The following is an 18,882-nucleotide window of genomic DNA, read 5'->3' as shown; positions in this document are numbered from 1 at the left end:
CGTTTCCACTTTGACCGGAGTGACCCGAGATTATGGAAGCATCAAGATTGATGGGAGATCAATATGTTGAATATGGGCAGCCCCACTGACGCGTTGCAGTTCAGAGGGGAAATGTCTCAGCAAACGGATGGAAAAGACACAATTGCACATCCGATATCTCAAAGATAGTACAACAACACGTTTCAGGTCAAATGAAATCCACATGTAAGCTGTACTGAGGATTCTACTCAAAGGTTTGATGAACATTTGCTCTTCTTAGTTTTACTGCATGGAGGTTTTCCAAAATGAATGAATGACGAAATGCAAATTAGTTTCTTGACATTAATGGTTCAATTCATGAATCAATGAATGGATCTGAGTGCTATTAGACAGAAATCTGTTCAACATTAACATTTTAAATTATCCAGTCAGAAATTGGAATAATCTCCCTGTCGGCGGTACTAATTTGTCACATTAAATGTCGAGGAATAACTCATTAATAGGTATCTATTATTCATGTAACATTATATTAACTCATGCCACTGCAATCATTGGATGATTTGGTGTAACCTCCTGGTTGTGGGAAGTTTAAGTGGCAAAGCAAAACACACATGGAAGGAACCTTCTTTGTAAACGTGTCTTCACAGTCCTTCGACTTGATACAAATACATTAATAAACGTCATCATGTGTGAGTTGAAGTTCATGCACTTCTAGTTGACTTCATGAAGCTGTCAGAAAAAAAAAACTGCTGTCACGTCATCAGGGAAAGGGTTTTACTTGAGGAAACCACTGACTGCTGTGTTGCTGGTCGCTGTCCGTGGTGCTGAAGCGACGAGCAACTCAGCATGCATTGTTTCGACCATTTTTTCTCCAACTGTTCACAAGTATATGCTTTTTCTTCATTATAAACTTAGTGAAGACATCTGTAGCTAGTTATCGAGCTATCTTTTTTTTTTTTTTTTATGTTTTTTAGCTCAATCGGACACCCACGTCCCGCCTGCAGCCCACGTGGTACAGACAGAGCGGGACCCCTCGACCATTAGCAGACGGCCTGGGGGGGATGCGCACTCCCCTCTCTTCCATGAATGGACGGAACAAAACTGCTTGGACTTGCCTTGTTAGCGACAGCGCCCCAGATATATAAGGCGGAGGCAAAGGAGGTCTCATTCGCTGTGAGAGCCCGTCACCTGCACGCACACACACACACACACATACACGCACATGCACACACACATAACACTCACACACCCACACACAAACTCGCCATTCGGCTTCACCCTTTGCAACTTGCCCCCTCTTCATTCCGGCACACATCAGAGTCTGATCGGATGAGTTACCCGGCGGACACGGTAGGGAGCCCGTTCAGGAGGAATATGGATACTCGGACGGCCGGCTACGGCTACAGCCGCTCCGGCGGCACCCCCTCCAGCGGCTTTCGCTCTCAGTCTTGGTCCCGGGCAAGCCCCGGCTCCACCATGACCTCATCGTACAAGAGGAGCGTGAACATGCCGGTGTCCCGGGTTTACAGCTCAACGGTGCTCAGCTCCGCCGACAGCGTTGATTATAGTCAAACCTCCATCCTGAACGGAGACTACAAGCGATCTAACGAGAAAGAGCAACTTCAGGGGCTCAACGACCGGTTTGTTGTTTACATCGACAAGGTGCACTACCTGGAGCAGCAGAACAAGCAGATCGAGGACGAGATCCAGGCACTGCGGCAGAAGCAGGTGTCGCGCTCCCAGCTGGGCGACCTCTACGACCAAGAGCTGCAGGAGCTGCGCTCCATGCTGGAGCAGATCCACCACGACAAGACGCAAATCCAGCTCGACACCGACCACATCGAGGAGGATATTCAGCGGCTGAGGGACCGCTTCGACGAAGAGGCTCGCATCCGGGAGGAGACAGAGGCTATCATCCGCCTCCTGAAGAAGGACACGAGCGACTCCGAGTTGGTGAAGTCTGAGTTGGATAAGAAAGTTCAGTCGCTGCAGGATGAGATCGCCTTCATCCGCAACAACCACGAGGAAGAGGTGAGCGACCTCATAGCCCAGATCCAGGAGTCTCAGGTGACCGTGGAGAGGAGAGACCACCAGAAGACGGACATCACCGAGGCTCTGCGGGAGATCCGCTGCGAGCTGGAGGGACACTCCAACCAGAACCTGCAGCAGGTGGAGAGTTGGTTCATGTGCCGCTTCTCCAAGCTCACCGATGCCGCGGAGCAGAACAAGGACGCCATCAAGTCCGCCCGGGATGAGATCTCCGACTACCGCCGCCAGCTGCAGTCCAAGACGGTGGAGCTGGAGTCCATCCGCGGGACTAGAGAGTCGCTGGAGAGGCAGCTGAATGACATCGAGGACCGCCACAACAGTGACCTGTCCAGCCTGCAGGTAGGAAACAGCTGCGGAGCCGTGCGTAAAGAGCGGAAAACCTCGTTTGAATACACTTTTAAAATGTTCATATGAGACTTATTTGATGTTCACGTTCATGTTTCTGCGTTTGAAAAAACTATTAATCGGGGTTTGAGTTGTTACGGTGGCGATACATGCAGATTAATGCACTGCATATTTCATTTTCCGTATATTTTCGTGTGACGCAGTTTTTAATCTGAGGGGAAATGCAAATAGCAAACTTACTTAATACAAGATAAAGGGATTTATTTATTTTCTAAATCATAGTTTAGATCCTGTGTTGAAACATTTTCTGCTGCGTAATCACCACTAGAGCGCATTATTGCGCTTCCAAGTTACAACAGCTGACTTACAAATCACTTGCCAAGTGTCAGGGAGGCGCTGCAGCAGCAGACTCCCCCTCCCCCCTCCTGGTATTGCTGAGTCAGAGCCATGGGTCGATGCTGTATCCTTACATCACGCCACTAAGGTTTTTGGTGCGGGGGTGGGGGTGCATTGACAAGAGGGCTGTCCTTGAAAGAGAGGCCTTCAACATGAATGAATACTGTGTTGCCTCAGATTATGTTAAAGCAACAGCTTTTGGTGCATATAGTCCACAGAGTTTATACAAATGTGCACAGCAATTAAAAGACATTGGCATTGCCACAGATTCAAGTTCAATCTAAAGGTCGGTTCTAAACAGATTTTGAAAGTCTCTGTAAAGCTTAGTCATCCATGAAGGTGATATTCAAAGATGCATAAATTAATCCACACAACACAGGATGCAGTTTTGCATATTTCTTTTTTTTTTTTTTTTACTTAATCAACCTTGCATTGTCTTCTCTGCTTTCTCAGGAGACAATTCACCAGCTGGATAATGAGCTGAAGAGCACCAAATGGGAGATGGCTCGTCACCTGCGCGAGTATCAGGACCTGCTCAATGTCAAGATGGCCTTGGACATTGAAATCGCTGCATACAGGTAGCCGATATACTGACATGCAATTTACATTTTTTGAATAGCATGAATAACATTTGCAGTCATTTCAAATAAACAGTATTATTTTATATATATATACTGAAAGGGATTACTGAATACATTATGTATACATTTTCTGTCCTCAGGAAACTTCTAGAGGGTGAGGAGACCCACTTCAGCACTTTCCCTTATCGTCAGGTCGTCACACCTACCAAAATCTCTAAGGTTAAATCAGACTTTCCCAAACTGAAGGTGCACCACAAGTTTGTGGAGGAGATCATCGAAGAAACAAAGGTTGAAGATGAGAAGTCAGACCTCGACGAGGCCCTGGCGGAAATAGCGCAAGAGCTGTCCGCCACACTTGGAGGGGAAAGAGATGAGGGTGAGGAAGAGGAGGGGGAAGAGGAAGGAGAAGGGGAGGAAGCAGAGGGTGAGGGAGAAGAGGGAGAGGAAGAGGGTGAGGGCGAGGAGGAAATTGTAGCCGCCACTGAAGCCAAAGTTAGCTCTAGCGAACCCGCTAAAGAGGAAGAGGAGGATGGAAAAGGTGGTGATGATGAAGACGAGGGGGAGGGAGAAGAGGGTGAAGAAGGAGAGAAGGAAGAGGAGGATGAAGAAGAAAAGGGGGAGGATGCAGAGGGAGGAGATGAAGGAGATGCAGAAGAGGGAGAAGAAGAAGAAGAGGAAGTTGAGGAGACAGTATTGTGCTCAAAAGCTCCAGAGTCTAAAGCCTCTCCTGACAAAGAGAAGGCCGAAGACAAAGAAGGCAGTGGAGGTGAAGAGGAAGCTGGTGCTGAAGAGGAGGATAGCAAACAGGATGAAGATGCAGGTAGTGACAAAGGATCCAAAAGCGAGGATGAGAAAGAGGAAAAAGAGGATACCGACAAAGGCAAAAAAAGCGAAAAAGACGAAAAATTAAAAGATGAGAAAGCAGAAGAAGCTGTAGCCAAGACAGAAGCTCCAAAAACAGAAGCTGCAAAGCCAGAGGCCAAGAAGGAAGAAGCTACCAAAACTGAGGCATCAAAACCAGATTCTCCAAAGTCTGAATCCCCAAAGCTTGGATCCCCCAAGTCTGAATCCCCAAAACCTGGATCCCCCAAGTCTGAATCCCCAAAACCTGGATCCCCCAAGTCTGAATCACCTAGACCTGAGTCCCCTAAGTCAGAATCACCTAGACCTGAGTCCCCTAAGTCTGGATCACCTAGACCAGATTCCCTTATGTCTGATCCTCCCAAACCTGCATCTCCTAAAGCTGAGTCTACCAAGCCTGCATCTCCTAAGTCTGAGTCTCCTAAGCCTGCATCTCCTAAGTCTGAGTCTCCCAAGCCTGCATCTCCTAAGTCTGAGTCTCCCAAGCCTGCATCTCCTAAGTCTGAGTCTCCCAAACCTGCATCTCCTAAGTCTGAGTCTCCTAAGTCTGAGTCTCCCAAGCCTGCATCTCCTAAGTCTGAGTCTCCCAAGCCTGCATCTCCTAAGTCTGAGTCCCCCAAAGAAGCCTCCCCGAAGGCTGAATCCCCAAAACCCAGCTCCCCTAAAACCGAGTCCCCGAAGTCAGGCTCCCCAAAACCTGAATCTCCAATAGCTGAAGCCCCAAAGGCCACCAAGTCCGAGGCCCCGAAAGCTGCTGAAGAGAAACCAGAGAAAAAGAGCGACCCAACAAATGAGAAGAGCGTAGAAAAGAAAGATGTTGCCATGAATGGTGATGTCGACAAGAGCAGCCCGGAAGAGAAGGAGAAGAAGGATGAGGGGAAAGAAGACGGCGTGATCGCCAACGGCGTGGATGAAAGTCCCGTCAAAGAAGATGCCAACCAGAAAGTGGTGATCACCAAAACCGTGGAGACGATCACCACCGGAGAAGACGGATCCAAGCACGTCACCAAATCTGTCACCGTAACCGAGACGGTGAAGGAAGAGGTGGAGGAGGTGGTAGAGGAGAAGCTGATTGCCACCAAGAAGATAGAGAAGCACTCCAGCCAGTCCATCAAGCAGGTCACAGAGGCCGAATGAGCTCCGAGTCAGCAGATCCAGCGGAGGTGGAGGACATGGACATAAGCAATCAACCCAGAACTAACATTACAAAAGAAAATCATACAGCTAGAGCGATGTATTCAAGATAACCACTCGCAAACATAACAAATCATAGAGAGAAGCCAAAGCGTAAATGCTACAAGTTTCAAAAATGCATGTTGAGTGACAGCTTTAAAGCGGGCTTTGCTGCAGACATGGTGAGGAGCTAGCGACTGAGACATTTGATCCGGTTTTTCTTTCTTTCTGCAGTTTACAGGGCGAGCTCACGGGAGGGAGGGGGGGTCTCTGCATGCTAGCTCAGGAAAGGGGGAACCTTCCTACCTTCTGTATGTATGGTAGACATACACTGTAAAAAGAGTAAATATGTAAAAGGAATAAATGCGTTGTGGATGGGAGAGTGAGAGGAACATTATTAAAGTTGAGAGGTTTTTGGAGTTTAAGTGAAGGGGGTACACAGACACTTGCTCTACTAGAGAAGCCTTACTTGACATGTAAAGATACCAACTGAGCCAAAAAGAAACAACAAACAACAAACACATCACAGACAGAGAAGAAAGAGACGGGCTTATATGATAAACACATGACCATATACATCCAGTTAAAGCTTAACAAACCTGAAGAAACTCTTAGCCTTAAACATGCTTTTTATCAGTGTCTGTTATGTTTACTTGAGTGCAACTGAAAAATAAATCAACTGTAAATGCGTAGATTCATGCATTCTTGTATGCATAGGGTGGACTTGAATTTAAATACAAAATTAAATGAGGTGCTACTGTTTGCAATCCCATGACTTTACTCATCATGAACAATTTCCCAGCAGCATTTGCTCAATAAATGTCATAATGAAGTTAAAAAAACAGAGATTGTTTCTTGTCATTTATATTGTTGTATTCCTATTTTTTCTTTGTGTATACATATACCAAACATGACATTCAATTAAAACAGTGTTCACTACAAAGTATACATGGAGATGGCTACTTATGAATATCGAAAGGAGTTACAAGACACAGTTTTCTATGGCCTTTCCCCAGGTGATCTACAATACACCTTTATGGATTTACACTTAACCAGATGAAGTTCTACTGGCCATATACATCTGTTTAATGTAATGCTGTATTAGGATGTATGATTTATACTCATCAGACCAAAATAACTTCATCATCAAAATCAGCTCTTAAATAGTTAACACAAAATGTAATCTGTCAAATGTGCCAACGATGTCATTTGAAAAAGAATATAGTCGTCATCCAATAATGTAATTCATCTAATCTAATATTTAAAATATGGTTATCGCTGAAAGATACTATAATGAATTGATGTTCTGCTGAACCAGTTTGCCAAAAGGTTTCAAATATGCGGCTTTGAAAGTTGTTAAAATAATTTCTTTTGTCAGCACCAGAAAATGTGCAAAAGAAATACCACTGCATTTTTTTTTAAACGCACCTCCATGGCTGTTTGCACCAGACCTGATGCAGAGAGCTCTCTGCTGCAGACAGTCTAAACGTAACATCTACCCAAGGGAGTAACATAACAGAGCAGCTGCTAAGTGAGGCCCGGTGTCAGAGGATAATGTGTATCAGTGGGTGTTTGTTTGGATGTTCTCTTCCCACATTAGAGAAGATTATAGCTGTACTGTTTTTCTATAAAAGTAGTAATGTCAGGTAATTACAAAAACAAGCTTATGGGTCATCTTCCATTGAGATATAATAAGTTTCAATGAGTGTCTTTTTGTATTTCACATGTAACTGGAGTAATACAATAGAGCAGACTTTCACATCAAAGTAATCATTATCATCATCATTTCTCTTAGTTTGTCGGCAAAAAACATGCAATTACCGTCAATACTAGCATACTCTTAGCGACTGCGTACCTTCATCTGGCCATCAGTCACTTTGTCTTTGTTCAGACGCGTTAAAACTGTGTAACATTTGACCAAAACAACATTGTTTATTATATGTGAAACATTAAAATACTACTACTACCACTACTACTGAACTACTACAACTACTAAAACACTACTCTATGGGATTTAGCTTCTACGGCTAGCCTTCACGATAGATACTATTAGCTCAATTTAGCAAACTAGAGTTCGAGCGAGTTCGTTTCACTTTTCTGTGAAATGTGATCTGTTGCACCACGTTACGAATGAAGTAACTATGCAGTGTTGGCTAAACAGCGCCCCCTTTGGTTGTTCGTTGAAACAATAGGAAGATAACGCAAATAATTTGCCTCCACTTTCCATGCACAGTATACACGGGCCACGAGCAAATAGGTCACGATGAGGATCAACAAACTCCAGTAGAGGTATAACAAACTGTGTTTACTTCCTGTTATACATTTGTGATAAAAAAACAAACACAAAAATGATTTAATGAAACAGGAACACAAGCGGATATGAGGGTAACACTTTATGATAACTACATGTGATCATAGTTATATAATTCATCATTTATAAAGCATTGTTTCAACATTAACACTCATTAGTATGCAATTCATTATTATTCTTGATTAATAAGCGATGTGTTTCATCATTGGGGTTTCATAACTTATAAATAATTAATTCCCCATTTGTAAATTAAGTATTAAGGATTTATAGATTATTAATACAATTACTTATAGTGTTAATAAATGATTACATGTCAGTATTCATGCATTTATTTATACATATACTGATTTAGATATGTAGTAATGGTTAACATGTACTTTATAAACGTGTTTTAATACTGCAATTCACGATTAATTACTAATCATTAGTTAAGTATGTTCTGTGACCTCATCTAAAGATAGGATTATTTATGCCTTACAAAGCATTTCTAAATGACTTTGAATGGCCAGCAGTGCCTCCAAGCTAACACAAGTCTCAGTTATCTTAACAAAAAAGGAAAATAGACACAATGTGATAAAGAACGTTAATATTTATTGCAAGATGCCAACAATGTACTTATGTTCTCTGCTCATTGTTTGAAAAAAGAATGCGTTCGACGCTGGTGATTTTAGGACAACCTCCAAAAGATTCTGAAGTGATCCGCGAAATACATTGAATCCCGCTTTCAACACAACATCAACTTGGGACAATGGCAAATCCCGCTTTATACATCGCCAACGTGGGACACGATTTTCTCATGGACTGCTACAATAGTGTGTTTAAGGAATGGAAAAGCTGATGGGAGGCGATGCCGTCAGTGGCACGAGTGGAGAGTGTGTTTCTGAGTTTGCTGGCACGTACACATTGATGATTATGAGCTATAACCTGGACTGGTGTACTTACAACTGAGGTGATGTGGTGGCGTGTACCTCTAGTTAGTGACTAGCATGCTATCTAGCGAGCTAGTCACTAACCTGGCTGGCATTCTTCACCTGGCCGGCATTCCTTCTGGCCCAGACAGTGGTAGAGCAGTTACAAACACTAGCATTATTAAGCAAAAGATCATATCAGACCAACGTAACGCTGGAACAGCAACACTCTTGGGTGGAACATAATTGAGTCATGGAGGGTTGTATGGAAGTTGACCAACAAAGTCAGCAGTTGCAGCAGCAGCAGCAGCAGCAGCAGCAGCAGCGCATGACACTCTTCTCTTGGAGGCGATTGAGGTATTTAGAAAATCAACCTTAATGCTGATTGCCTCATCCTCTGTTTCAAACACAGACATGATACTCAAAAGTTAAAAGATTGATTTTCCATTTCGAATAAACGTCCCGAAACACCCGGGAGTCGTTTGTAACTGCAGAACTCACCTGACAATTTCCAGCTTTTTTTCAGTTTTCAAAGTGATGCAGTGTGATTATTGCAAACAGGAACTGGTTTGTCACTCTTTTTTTTATCGTGCTAACATGTAGACAAATATAGGGGCTCAAATAACAGCACACATGTATGAACTCTACAACTTTAAACTTCCTGTTTGTATCCACTAAACTAAAGCATTATGGGAGCTGTCGTGTAAAGGATAAATTATCAGTAAGATTTATTAAACGTGTGATTAAACTGTTATTCTGTTCTTATGACTTGAGGGAGCGCATGTCTGGTCCTCTTTCCTGTTGAACTTTGACTGATGTGAGATTAAAATACAGCCTAGTCTGCACATTAACCCTTTACCTTCTGTTCAAACCAATAGTGTGTCTTCATTTTTGAAAGTCCAACCACGTTCCTTAAAAGTTAAGCCTCTTTGTTTGTCTGATTTGAGCACATCCAATTCAAACTGACTAAACAACCTACATCCTAAAATGTCTGTATGGATCCTTTTGTCGTTATGCATATAAAGACCCTGGTAAGAACGCACTCGGATCCGATTTCAGGGCAGTTGCTTGATTGTAAACTGTTAGTTTAGGTCCTTCTGCACAGAAGTGTTGAATACGCATTTGTAGGTCTCCCTTCATTCTGTCAAATTACCACCACAAGCTGCAAAGGAAGACCAAGATTAAAAGTGATGTGACAACATTTGTATGAAAATCTGCTTGGGGTGTGTGTGTGTGTGTGTGTGTGTGTGTGTGTGTGTGTGTGTGTGTGTGTGTGTGTGTGTGTGTGTGTGTGTGTGTGTGAGAGACGAAACTATGGTTTGTTTGGGGATCTGCTTTACTCTTGTATTTGTTTACAATGTGTTTCTAATGGCCTGAGTGAAATAAGAAATTAGTGAACAAAACTTGCTTCCATTTCTCCACCAACCACTGGCGCCGAGGTGATTATAAAACAGCTGCGTTTACAGAAGCTTGTGATGTTAAAAGTGACATCAGGAAAATCAATGACACACACACGGCTTTAAGAGGTGTTTATTAAACCACCAGAATCTCACCCACTCCCTTTTGCACTCAGTAATTACACGTTTTACATTCATCAGGACGTGTGCAACCGGACCTTTATGGACTACTCTTATTAATGGCAAGCAGTTAACCTTGATGTGTTGCTTTAAATGGCTACTGGACGGTTTTATTGAGCACCATGTTAACAAGCAGATTTGAGAGAATAGCGTAGAATGCCGCTACTGGTTATCGAGCTAATGGACAGTCATGATTGAAGCTTCCTGAAGCTACTGGCTTACTTTTTATCCTTTGTGCTCTTTTCTTCTGCAGCTTCTGGCTTGGCTGCTTTTCCTTCCTCTTTGTCCTTTTTGGCTTCGGCTTTGACATCTGTTTCCAAAGGATCTTTGCTGTCTTCCTTGGCAGCCGCTTTATCATCTTTCTCTTCACTTTTTTTTGCCTCTTCCTTATCTGCCTTTTCTTCTTCTTTCGCATCCTCCTCTTTGTCATGGCCTCCTTCTGTTTTTACTTCCTCTTGGGCATCATCTTTAACCTCAGTCTCCTCTCCTTCTCCTTGGTCTCCTTTCTCCCCGTCATCTTTGCCCGCCTCTGTCACCTCTTCCTTTTGCTCCTCTTCACCACCTGCAAAGATAATAATTGTGTTATTTTTTGTCATCTGGATTTGAATCACTAGAGTTTAATTGAGAAATTATAGAACATAAAAACAGAGCACTAACCGTCTTCTCCCTCCTTAGTCTCCCCATCTTCTCCCTCAGCCTCCTCATCTCCCTTAGCCTCTTCTTTATCTCCCTCCTCCTCTCCTTCTTCATTATCCTTCTCCTCTTCCTCCTTTGTCTCCTCTTCCTCCTTTGTCTCCTCTGTCTCTTCTCCTCCCTCTTCTTCCTTGTCCTCCTCTTCCTTCTCCTCCTCCTTTTCCTTCTCCTCCTCCTCTTCCTCTTTAGCCTCCTCCACGGCCTCCTCCTCCTTTTCCTCCTCTTCCTCCTCCTCCTCAGGTGGGCTGGCCTCTGCTTGCTGGGCGTGGCTGGCAGAGATGGCCCCCTCGGCGGTGCTGAAGCTGGAGCTGAGGAGGTGTGATGTCATCATGTAGGAGGTGCCAGAGCCCAGGCTGGAGTGGAAGGGCCGGGCAAAGGAGGGCGCTGAGAAACTGTGGCTGTACAGAGAGGACTGTACAGAGGACACTCCTACACTGAAACGAGACTCCTCCCCTTCTAGAAGCTTCCTGTGGAGGTTGGTGAAAAGAACGGTGATGAGTACTGCAGGCCATGACCTCAATGACCAACATAAAAAGTTGCCAGCTTTTTTTAAAAACTTTTCTATCACGCTAAACTCTACATACATTATTCATTTATTTAGATAATAACCTTTGCAGGCAGATCTATCTACATACAAATAAACATTACAACTACTCAGAGCTTAATTTGAACATATATTCTTACCTCAGCCTTGTTGCTTCTCACCTGTATGCAGCAATCTCAATGTCCAGAGCCATCTTGACATTCAGAAGGTCCTGGTATTCTTTCAGGTAGCGAGCCATTTCCTGTTTGGTGCCCCTCAGCTCACTCTCCAACTCTGCAACGGTGTCCTAAATAGAAGACAATGTCACGTCAGGACAATACATTCACCCATGAGTAATATTTGTAATAATTAACTCGCGATAGAATACTCGACTGACATGCATAGCATCTATCTCAGCGTTCTGCTTGTCCTCCATCTCATGCAGCTGCTTCTCCAGGGATTCATTGAGGCCTCTGCATGCATCGATCTCCAGCATGCGAGCCTGCAGCTGGCGTCGGTACTCTCCCGCTTCGTCCTTGGAGCTTCTCACGGCGTCACTGTGCTGGGCCACAGTTTCGGTCATGGAGCCCACCTTCCCCCTGAACCACTCCTCTGCTGCCTGCATGTTTCTCGCCGCCAGCCTCTCGTACTGGGACCGGATGTCCCGGAGGGCCCCAGAGAGGTCCGGAGCTGCGGCCTCGGACTCTACTGCCACCTGGACACCCATCTGGACCTGGGCCTGAAGCTCAACCACCTCGCCTTCATGAATCCTCTTGAGGAAGGCCAGCTCTTCCAGCAGGGTCTCGACGCTCTTCTCCATCTCAGCTTTCCCTAAAGCTGCCTGGTCGGCCTCGCGGCGGGTGTCCATCAGCCGGCCCTCGGCCTCTTCGCGAGCCATCACTTCCTCCTCATATCGACCCTGCAAGGCGCTCAGGGTTTGCTCCAGCCGCTCTCTCTGTCCCAGGACAGCCTGCTGCTCTGCCCTGGCCTCATCCACAGCAGCTCTCAGGGAGCGGGCCTCCTGCTCATACAGCGCTCTCAGGCGCGACGGCTCGTTGTACCTCTGCCTCAGCAGCAGCAGCTCTGCCTCCAAAGCGCGGTTCTGCTGCTCCAGCTCACGCACCCTCTCGATGAAGCCGGCAAAGCGGTCGTTGAGGTCCTGCAGCTGGCCGCGCTCTTGGGTGCGCACGGTGCGGAATTCAGAGCTGATCTGGGCGGCCTGGCTGAGCTCCAGATCCAGGGAGGCGGCTTGAGAGGAGGAGGAGAGCAGCCCCCGGCCGGGAGAGGAGTACTGCAGACGGGAGGAGGACAGCGGGGAAGCGTGGGAGGAATAGACGGAGTGGGTCCTCCCTTTGGTCACCACAACACGAGGGGGGGCCTCGGCATACCAGCGTCTGTATGGCGAGGCGGAGTAGAAGGGGTCATATCCGATGCTACTCATGGCTGAGTGGTAGGAGGACAGGCTGCTCTCCCTCTCCTATTTGTGTGTATGTGTGTGGGTGTGTGTGTGTGTGAGTGTATGTGTGTGTGTGTGTGTGTGTGTGTGTGTGTGTGTGTATGGGGAGGTGTACAACAGGCTCAGGTTCAAGCCTCGACTGCTCGCTGCTGCAGCAGCCCGTGCTTTTATAGCAGAACAGTGAGCTATGACGCAAGCGCTTTCCCCCAAACACTGACAATGCAGGCTCGATAGGCTTACACTGCAACGGCAAGAAATGAGATGGAGAGGATCCGTGGGGACGAGCGTAGGAGGGAAATGAGAACACACACAGAAGAAAAGATAGGAAGGACAAGGTCGCAAAAATCTATGTCACGTGGATCCATATTTTCCATAAAGTGACGTTTATCAAAGCTAAGTTTCTAAAAAATAAATCAGTGTGCTTATGTGGGCTTGTACTGCAAAAAAAGCTGGACTACGTTTTGGTAGGAGTGCCATTTTCCAGATAGAACAAAACACATGGTGAAATGTGTTGTGCTATCGTCACTGCAGGAGAGAGCAGAGGGGGCAGTCCTGAACAACCGTGACACAGCATCTCTCCTGCTGGTGTAGAGCGGAACTGCAGTCTTTACCTCAAAAGACCTGCAATGATAAAATCCCACCCAAACAGAAGGTAAGAGGTAACAAGTAGAATATATATATATATAGATTTATGTCTTGGTCTGTCTGCTCTGAGATTGATTAATCAGTAGTTCACACATGTGTCAGTTTATACTTCAACGGTAATAATATTGACTAAATACTCTAATTGTCTGACTGTAAAACACATTTTGGTAAACTAACAACTTATACTATCTGAGTCCGTATGATTAGACATGGGAGAAGGCAAAGGTTATAGTCACCAATCAACACATACATATTGGAGATAGTCTTTATAGTTTGTTAGTTTAAGAGCAATATTTTTAATCAGTGGAAGAAAAGTCTTCTTTGCCTTTTGTCAGGTTGTTCTTTCAATTCCACAAAAGACAAGTCCCTCTTATCTGCAGCACAGATACCTTGGCAGGTCATTTACACCTAGCTGCTGACATGCATTTTCTTTTATTGTGTGTGTGTGTGTGTGTGTGTGTGTGTGTGTGTGTGTGTGTGTGTGTGTGTGTGTGTGCGTGTGTGTGTGTGTGTGTGTGTGTGTGTGTGTGTGTGTGCGTGAGTGCGTGTGTGCAACTATGCAGTGGCTCAATAAAAGTACATGTCGGGAAATTTATCTTGCTTGCATGTGTAAATGTAGTGTATTTCACTGTTATTTCAGCAATACCTGTGTGTGTGTGTGTGTGTGTGTGTGTGTGTGTGTGTGTGTGTGTGTGTGTGTGTTTGTGTGTGTGTGTGTGTGTGTGTGTGTGTGTGCACTAGTAATTTGCCTATGCAGCAAAGCCCCCGGTACTGTGGCCGACAGATCTGTGCCTGAACAGAAGTGAGGCAGGAAGAGAGCGGTGGGGGACTTCAGGAGCTGCATGTACTCTGCTGCAGGCTGAGTCATCGTAACAGTTGTGATCACACAAAATCCCCAATGTACATTTTTTTTCCCAACCTAACAGCAGCGTGACAATTTGCACCGGCGCGATTTTTTGGCAGACAAGACGCTTCCAGGGCCTGGGGAAATGAAAGAGAGAAAGTAGACCATTAACTTCTCTTCCCAAAGAAATGAACTCACCTCGAGTGTAGTTTCTAGGTCAACCTTGTTCTGCCTGTGAAGTCAATTAACAAAAAAAGCACAGCCTTAGTCTAAGTATCTAATTAATACATTTAAAACTCCCAGTGAGTCCAGGAATCAACAAGGTGGCAGCATCGCATGGGCACATTATTTACCCCCTTTTGGCCACTAGGGGCGCTTTTTATCAAAACAACAAGCTGACAGATACTCAGCCACCATCCTTACTAATACTGCCCGTGAGCAAGATGAGATGTCTCGCATCACAAGGCGTACACTGTTTCACATATATCACAAAACACAACATAGAGCCAAGCACAAAACAAACTGCGGACATTTTGTATACCACATCACACAATATGAATAAGCAAAATATGATAAGGTTTCATCGCTTTTCTTTATGTTCAGTGCTTAACCTACACGGGGACACATGTGTCTTAAAGGACAAAGTTCAAGGGAAAAGTTTATCGGCTTGATACGTACGCTTCACCAGAATTATTATATATTTCTGGAAACCTTATGCATACAAGTTACATGTTACTTTCTCTGTACTCAACCTGTCTGGTCTCCAAGAACTCTTAAAGAAAATGAAGGATATTATACTGCTGGACGTCTGACCGCACTTAAACAGCCACTCTGTGACTTCATCTGTCAGCGGCTTGTCTTGCTGGAAGCCAACAACTGGTTTATCAGCTCTTTGTTGCTGCAAAAAGGTTGCCACGGCGGTGGAACAGTAGATGTGCCATGGAACCAAAACCTAGCAGCAGAACTTGATATAAATTATTGGTCATTCCCACATTAAAATCTGTGTTTTCATAATCATTTTGTTAACGACCATTCACCATAGACCGAGAGTGACACAGCAAGAAGGCACATTAAGTGTTTTTTTTTCCTGCAGCACCACCCTTGTTAGTGCGATACAATAACCTAACTCCTTTTCAGGCTCAGTCTGGCGTCACGCCTGGAACTCCATTAATATCATATTTTTGGAGGATTGTATTTCTCTACTTTTTTTCTATACATGGATCATAATTCGATCGGGCACGGCAGGAGACACTGACTATGCCTGACAGTGTTGTGGCTTATAGTTTCCAAGGTTCATCAGCACTGCATATTCCTATCCTGTAAGTCTGAGTGCTTCCCAACATTCACTCTGCTGCTTATTTGGCTTTGATTCTTTGTCCCAGTGGTGTATAATGTTTCCAGTAGGGTGGAACACTAGACATTTCTTAACTTGAATAATTGAGTATACTACAAATATGTTGCTGTGGTAATGCTGAGGCTCTTGGATCTCTTGGTTTGCAGTCAGACCTCTACGCGTACAGCATATATACCACGGTATAAGTTGTCGCAGCTGTATATGTACATCTAACAGTGCCGTACTTAGTTTAACCCCTTTGAGATGAACAAAAACAGATGCAGGGCTTCCTCGTTCTTAAACCACACACAGTGCGACAAGTTGCATGTAAAACTGATACTAGAGCAACTCCTAGAGGTCATGGGCAGTAACAACACTATGAATCCCTCTGCCTGTTTCAGAATTAAGAGACTTTATGATAATTTTGCTAACACATGATTCTTCAGGTTGGACAAGAACACGCCCTTAAAGATGAGTCAAGATAGTTCAAGAACTTTGAGGAGCCTTTTCCCTTTTAACTGGAACCCTTTTGAACACTGTGTTGTATGGCTTTTTGCTGTTCCTGCATCTTTTCCCCGATCAATAATTATTATTCGTTGAGAGTAGTGGAAGAACGTTGTGGTAGTCAGTAAGTAGCGGTCATCGGCAGCCACATGTAAAGTAAAAGACAAAGCACATGAGTGCACGCTAAGCAGCATCTAATTCAGCTGTGTTTTGGCAACACATTGCTCATGGATTTCCTCCTAGCACAGTGTAGAGCCTGTTATGCCCGCTCAACAAATGTTATATTTACTAAACACATATGAAATATTCAAAGTGTAACGAGCTGCAGTTTCTCTCTCTTTGGAATAAGACGCCTCTCTGCAGCCAACCGTGCTCTTTACACTTTTGTTCCACAGATCTCAGTTTAAAAGTCATGTTGCTATTTTGGCTGACTATCTGACCTCTGGCCTTCCCGGCCACCACATGTTCCACCGGCTCAGCGGAGGTCTCCTTCTGTTGGCTGGCCATGTATGTCCATCAGAGCGTGAAGGCCTCTCACAGGTGGCAAGTGAAGGAGGCCTGTCTGCTATAACTGCCTCCATCCAGGCTGCTATAAAAAGGGTGTGGTATGCCGGCTTGGGCTCACTGTTGGTCAGACAGTGTGAGTACAAGGTCGAAGGGCTGAGGGAACCGTGTTTGGTTTGAGTCAAACTCAGAAGACACACTGTAAACATGGCTGCCGCACATCGTTTGGTCATTGTCCGTCACGGTGAGAGCGCCTGGAACCAAGAGAACCGCTTCTGCGGCTGGTTCGACGCCGACCTCAGCGAGAAGGGGTTGGAGGAGGCCAAGCGTGGAGCCCTGGCCATCAAGGATGCAGGCCTCAAGTTTGACGTGTGCTACACCTCCGTGCTGAAACGGGCAGTCAAGACCCTGTGGACCATCATGGAGGGCACGGACCAGATGTGGCTGCCCGTGATTCGTACCTGGCGCCTGAACGAACGCCACTACGGAGGCCTCACCGGCCTCAACAAGGCCGAGACGGCTGAAAAGCACGGGGAGGAGCAGGTGAAGATCTGGCGCCGCTCCTTTGACACGCCACCTCCACCCATGGAAAAGGATCACTCTTATAACAAAGTCATCAGTGAGGTGAGACAACTGAAACTGAAAGTGTTAGCTAAGTGTTGGCGAGTATGATTTTTCTCACTAAACTACGCTTCACTGTTCTTACTATCTTCAGTCCCGGCGCTACAAGAATCTGAAGCCCGGCGAGCTCCCCACATGCGAGTCACTGAAGGACACTATCGCCCGCGCCCTGCCTTTCTGGAATGACGTCATCGCGCCTGAAATCAAGTCGGGGAAGAACGTTATTATCGCCGCCCACGGCAATAGCCTCCGTGGCATCGTCAAGCACTTGGAGGGTGAGTACGGCAGTTTGCAGGAGGACAACGTTTAGAAAAAAAGTCCTGCAGTAGAAAAGTAAAGCAGAAATGCTGACGTTATAAAACTGCACACCTAAAAATGCCAAATTGCAAATGAACCGAACAGTTTGGCTTGAAAATAGCTTTCATTGTAAAGGCCGAGGCCTAAATGATCACAGACACTTCTCTCCGCAAGCACACACAGTTGTGGATTACAGAGCATAAAAATAGCATCCAGGAACTCAGCTCAGAGACAGGGCAGAGGGTCATGAGCTTGGTTCCCATTACAGTCATGACCTTTATCTATAAAGGTTGTACTTTTTCAAGGAGTGGCCAGACATGGATAAGGGAGTCATATAGCCAGAGGACCTAAGTATCGGATAGGAATGGTGTCAAGGAGGAGAGAAACAACTAGATCAAGTTTCTGAGATCATTTACGGACTGCGGCGATTAAAATTACTTAAAATACAATCAAATGTAATGTAAACCCGCAGTGCCGATTCCATTTCTTATAAGACTATTGTCCTTCCTGTCTGGGCCCGGGACAGCCTTTCACTGTATCAATTACATTCCCTCTCCGTTCTGTCTGCTGATCTGCATGTCTACCGTCGACCCGTCTCTCCCTGTCTTTCCAGGTATGTCCGATGCGGCCATCATGGAGCTGAACCTGCCCACGGGAATCCCAATTGTGTACGAGCTGGACGCAAACCTGAAGCCCATCAAGCCCATGGCTTTCCTCGGTGATGAGGAAACCGTAAAGAAGGCCATGGAGGCCGTGGCAGCCCAGGGCAAAGCCAAGAAGTAAGCCCGCGCTGGAGGCTCCGTGAGGATGCAGGAAAAAAAAAAGAGACTGTTCCCCCTCCGTGCTTCAGCCTTTCACCCTGTGCATTTGTCCATCCATGTAGTCCATTCCAGCTGGGGAAACATTGAAAGGTTCTTTTGCAGATGGGCCATTTTCAGCCTTGTTTGTTCATATGACAGAGAGAGAGATGACCTGTCAATCAAAGCAGACAGCCCGGCCACACATCACCCAGCCCTTTTGAATTGTGGTCAAGGCCTCACCGCTTTGGCACAACCAATAAAGAAACCATGTTTTTATGTAGGCCTGCGTCTGTTTGATTTCCATCCTTATTGTATCGTTCTCCCTCGTTTATTTCTTCAAAGTGCATTGTCATCCTTATCTATTTTTATCCTTTTCAGCTTCCCATTTGGAAATTAGTAGTCTCATCAAAGAGCAAAAGGTGCTGTGAAATCTTATCCAGGAGGTAGAGAGGAGGGGGGGGGAGAGAGACATTGAGACAAGT

At 45.4% G+C, this 18,882-nt stretch overlaps 3 protein-coding genes across 4 annotated transcripts; 2 read left to right on the top strand and 1 right to left on the bottom strand.

The window, feature by feature from the left end:
- The first annotated feature begins 1,121 nt into the window (after positions 1 to 1,121).
- nefma (neurofilament medium chain a) lies at positions 1,122 to 6,226 on the top strand. Of its 2 annotated transcripts, XM_068574098.1 has the most exons (4): positions 1,122 to 2,367; positions 3,223 to 3,347; positions 3,491 to 4,488; positions 4,519 to 6,226. In XM_068574098.1, exons 1-4 carry the CDS (start codon positions 1,309 to 1,311, stop codon positions 5,346 to 5,348), a joined length of 3,012 nt encoding a protein of 1,003 aa, XP_068430199.1. In that variant the 5' UTR covers positions 1,122 to 1,308; the 3' UTR covers positions 5,349 to 6,226. The 2 variants fall into 2 exon arrangements, with proteins under 2 accessions (XP_068430199.1, XP_068430198.1); XM_068574097.1 differs by having other exon boundaries at positions 3,491 to 6,226.
- Positions 6,227 to 10,117: 3,891 nt separating this feature from the next.
- LOC137783672 (neurofilament light polypeptide-like) lies at positions 10,118 to 12,980 on the bottom strand. The gene is made up of 3 exons (XM_068573874.1): positions 11,794 to 12,980; positions 11,579 to 11,703; positions 10,118 to 11,340 (listed from the first exon to the last, which is right to left on the bottom strand). The coding sequence occupies exons 1-3, from the start codon at positions 12,835 to 12,837 to the stop codon at positions 10,833 to 10,835; spliced, it is 1,677 nt and encodes a 558-aa protein (XP_068429975.1). The 5' UTR covers positions 12,838 to 12,980; the 3' UTR covers positions 10,118 to 10,832.
- A 3,805-nt stretch (positions 12,981 to 16,785) lies between these two features.
- Positions 16,786 to 18,680, top strand: pgam2 (phosphoglycerate mutase 2 (muscle)). Its single transcript, XM_068573875.1, has 3 exons — positions 16,786 to 17,306; positions 17,398 to 17,578; positions 18,214 to 18,680. The coding sequence occupies exons 1-3, from the start codon at positions 16,890 to 16,892 to the stop codon at positions 18,381 to 18,383; spliced, it is 768 nt and encodes a 255-aa protein (XP_068429976.1). The 5' UTR covers positions 16,786 to 16,889; the 3' UTR covers positions 18,384 to 18,680.
- Positions 18,681 to 18,882: the final 202 nt, after the last annotated feature.

This window comes from Clinocottus analis, unplaced genomic scaffold, assembly GCF_023055335.1.
Source record: "Clinocottus analis isolate CAN_PGR_092001 unplaced genomic scaffold, fCliAna1.0.p SCAF_13, whole genome shotgun sequence".
Classification (NCBI taxonomy): domain Eukaryota; kingdom Metazoa; phylum Chordata; class Actinopteri; order Perciformes; family Cottidae; genus Clinocottus; species Clinocottus analis.
This window is presented reverse-complemented; position numbering and strand designations above follow the sequence as displayed.

Bases quoted from the DNA above. Each gene is read 5' to 3' on its own strand.
- nefma (XM_068574097.1), top strand. From the start codon at position 1,309: ATGAGTTACCCGGCGGACACGGTAGGGAGCCCGTTCAGGAGGAATATG. The intron at 2,368-3,222 runs GTAGGAAACAGC...CTGCTTTCTCAG, and splicing joins GTGACCTGTCCAGCCTGCAG to GAGACAATTCACCAGCTGGA. The intron at 3,348-3,490 runs GTAGCCGATATA...TTCTGTCCTCAG, and splicing joins ATTGAAATCGCTGCATACAG to GAAACTTCTAGAGGGTGAGG.
- pgam2 (XM_068573875.1), top strand. From the start codon at position 16,890: ATGGCTGCCGCACATCGTTTGGTCATTGTCCGTCACGGTGAGAGCGCC. The intron at 17,307-17,397 runs GTGAGACAACTG...TACTATCTTCAG, and splicing joins ATAACAAAGTCATCAGTGAG to TCCCGGCGCTACAAGAATCT. The intron at 17,579-18,213 runs GTGAGTACGGCA...CTGTCTTTCCAG, and splicing joins CATCGTCAAGCACTTGGAGG to GTATGTCCGATGCGGCCATC.
- LOC137783672 (XM_068573874.1), bottom strand. From the start codon at position 12,837: ATGAGTAGCATCGGATATGACCCCTTCTACTCCGCCTCGCCATACAGA. The intron at 11,704-11,793 runs GTCAGTCGAGTA...TCTTCTATTTAG, and splicing joins CTGAGATAGATGCTATGCAT to GACACCGTTGCAGAGTTGGA. The intron at 11,341-11,578 runs GTGAGAAGCAAC...CAACCTCCACAG, and splicing joins ATTGAGATTGCTGCATACAG to GAAGCTTCTAGAAGGGGAGG.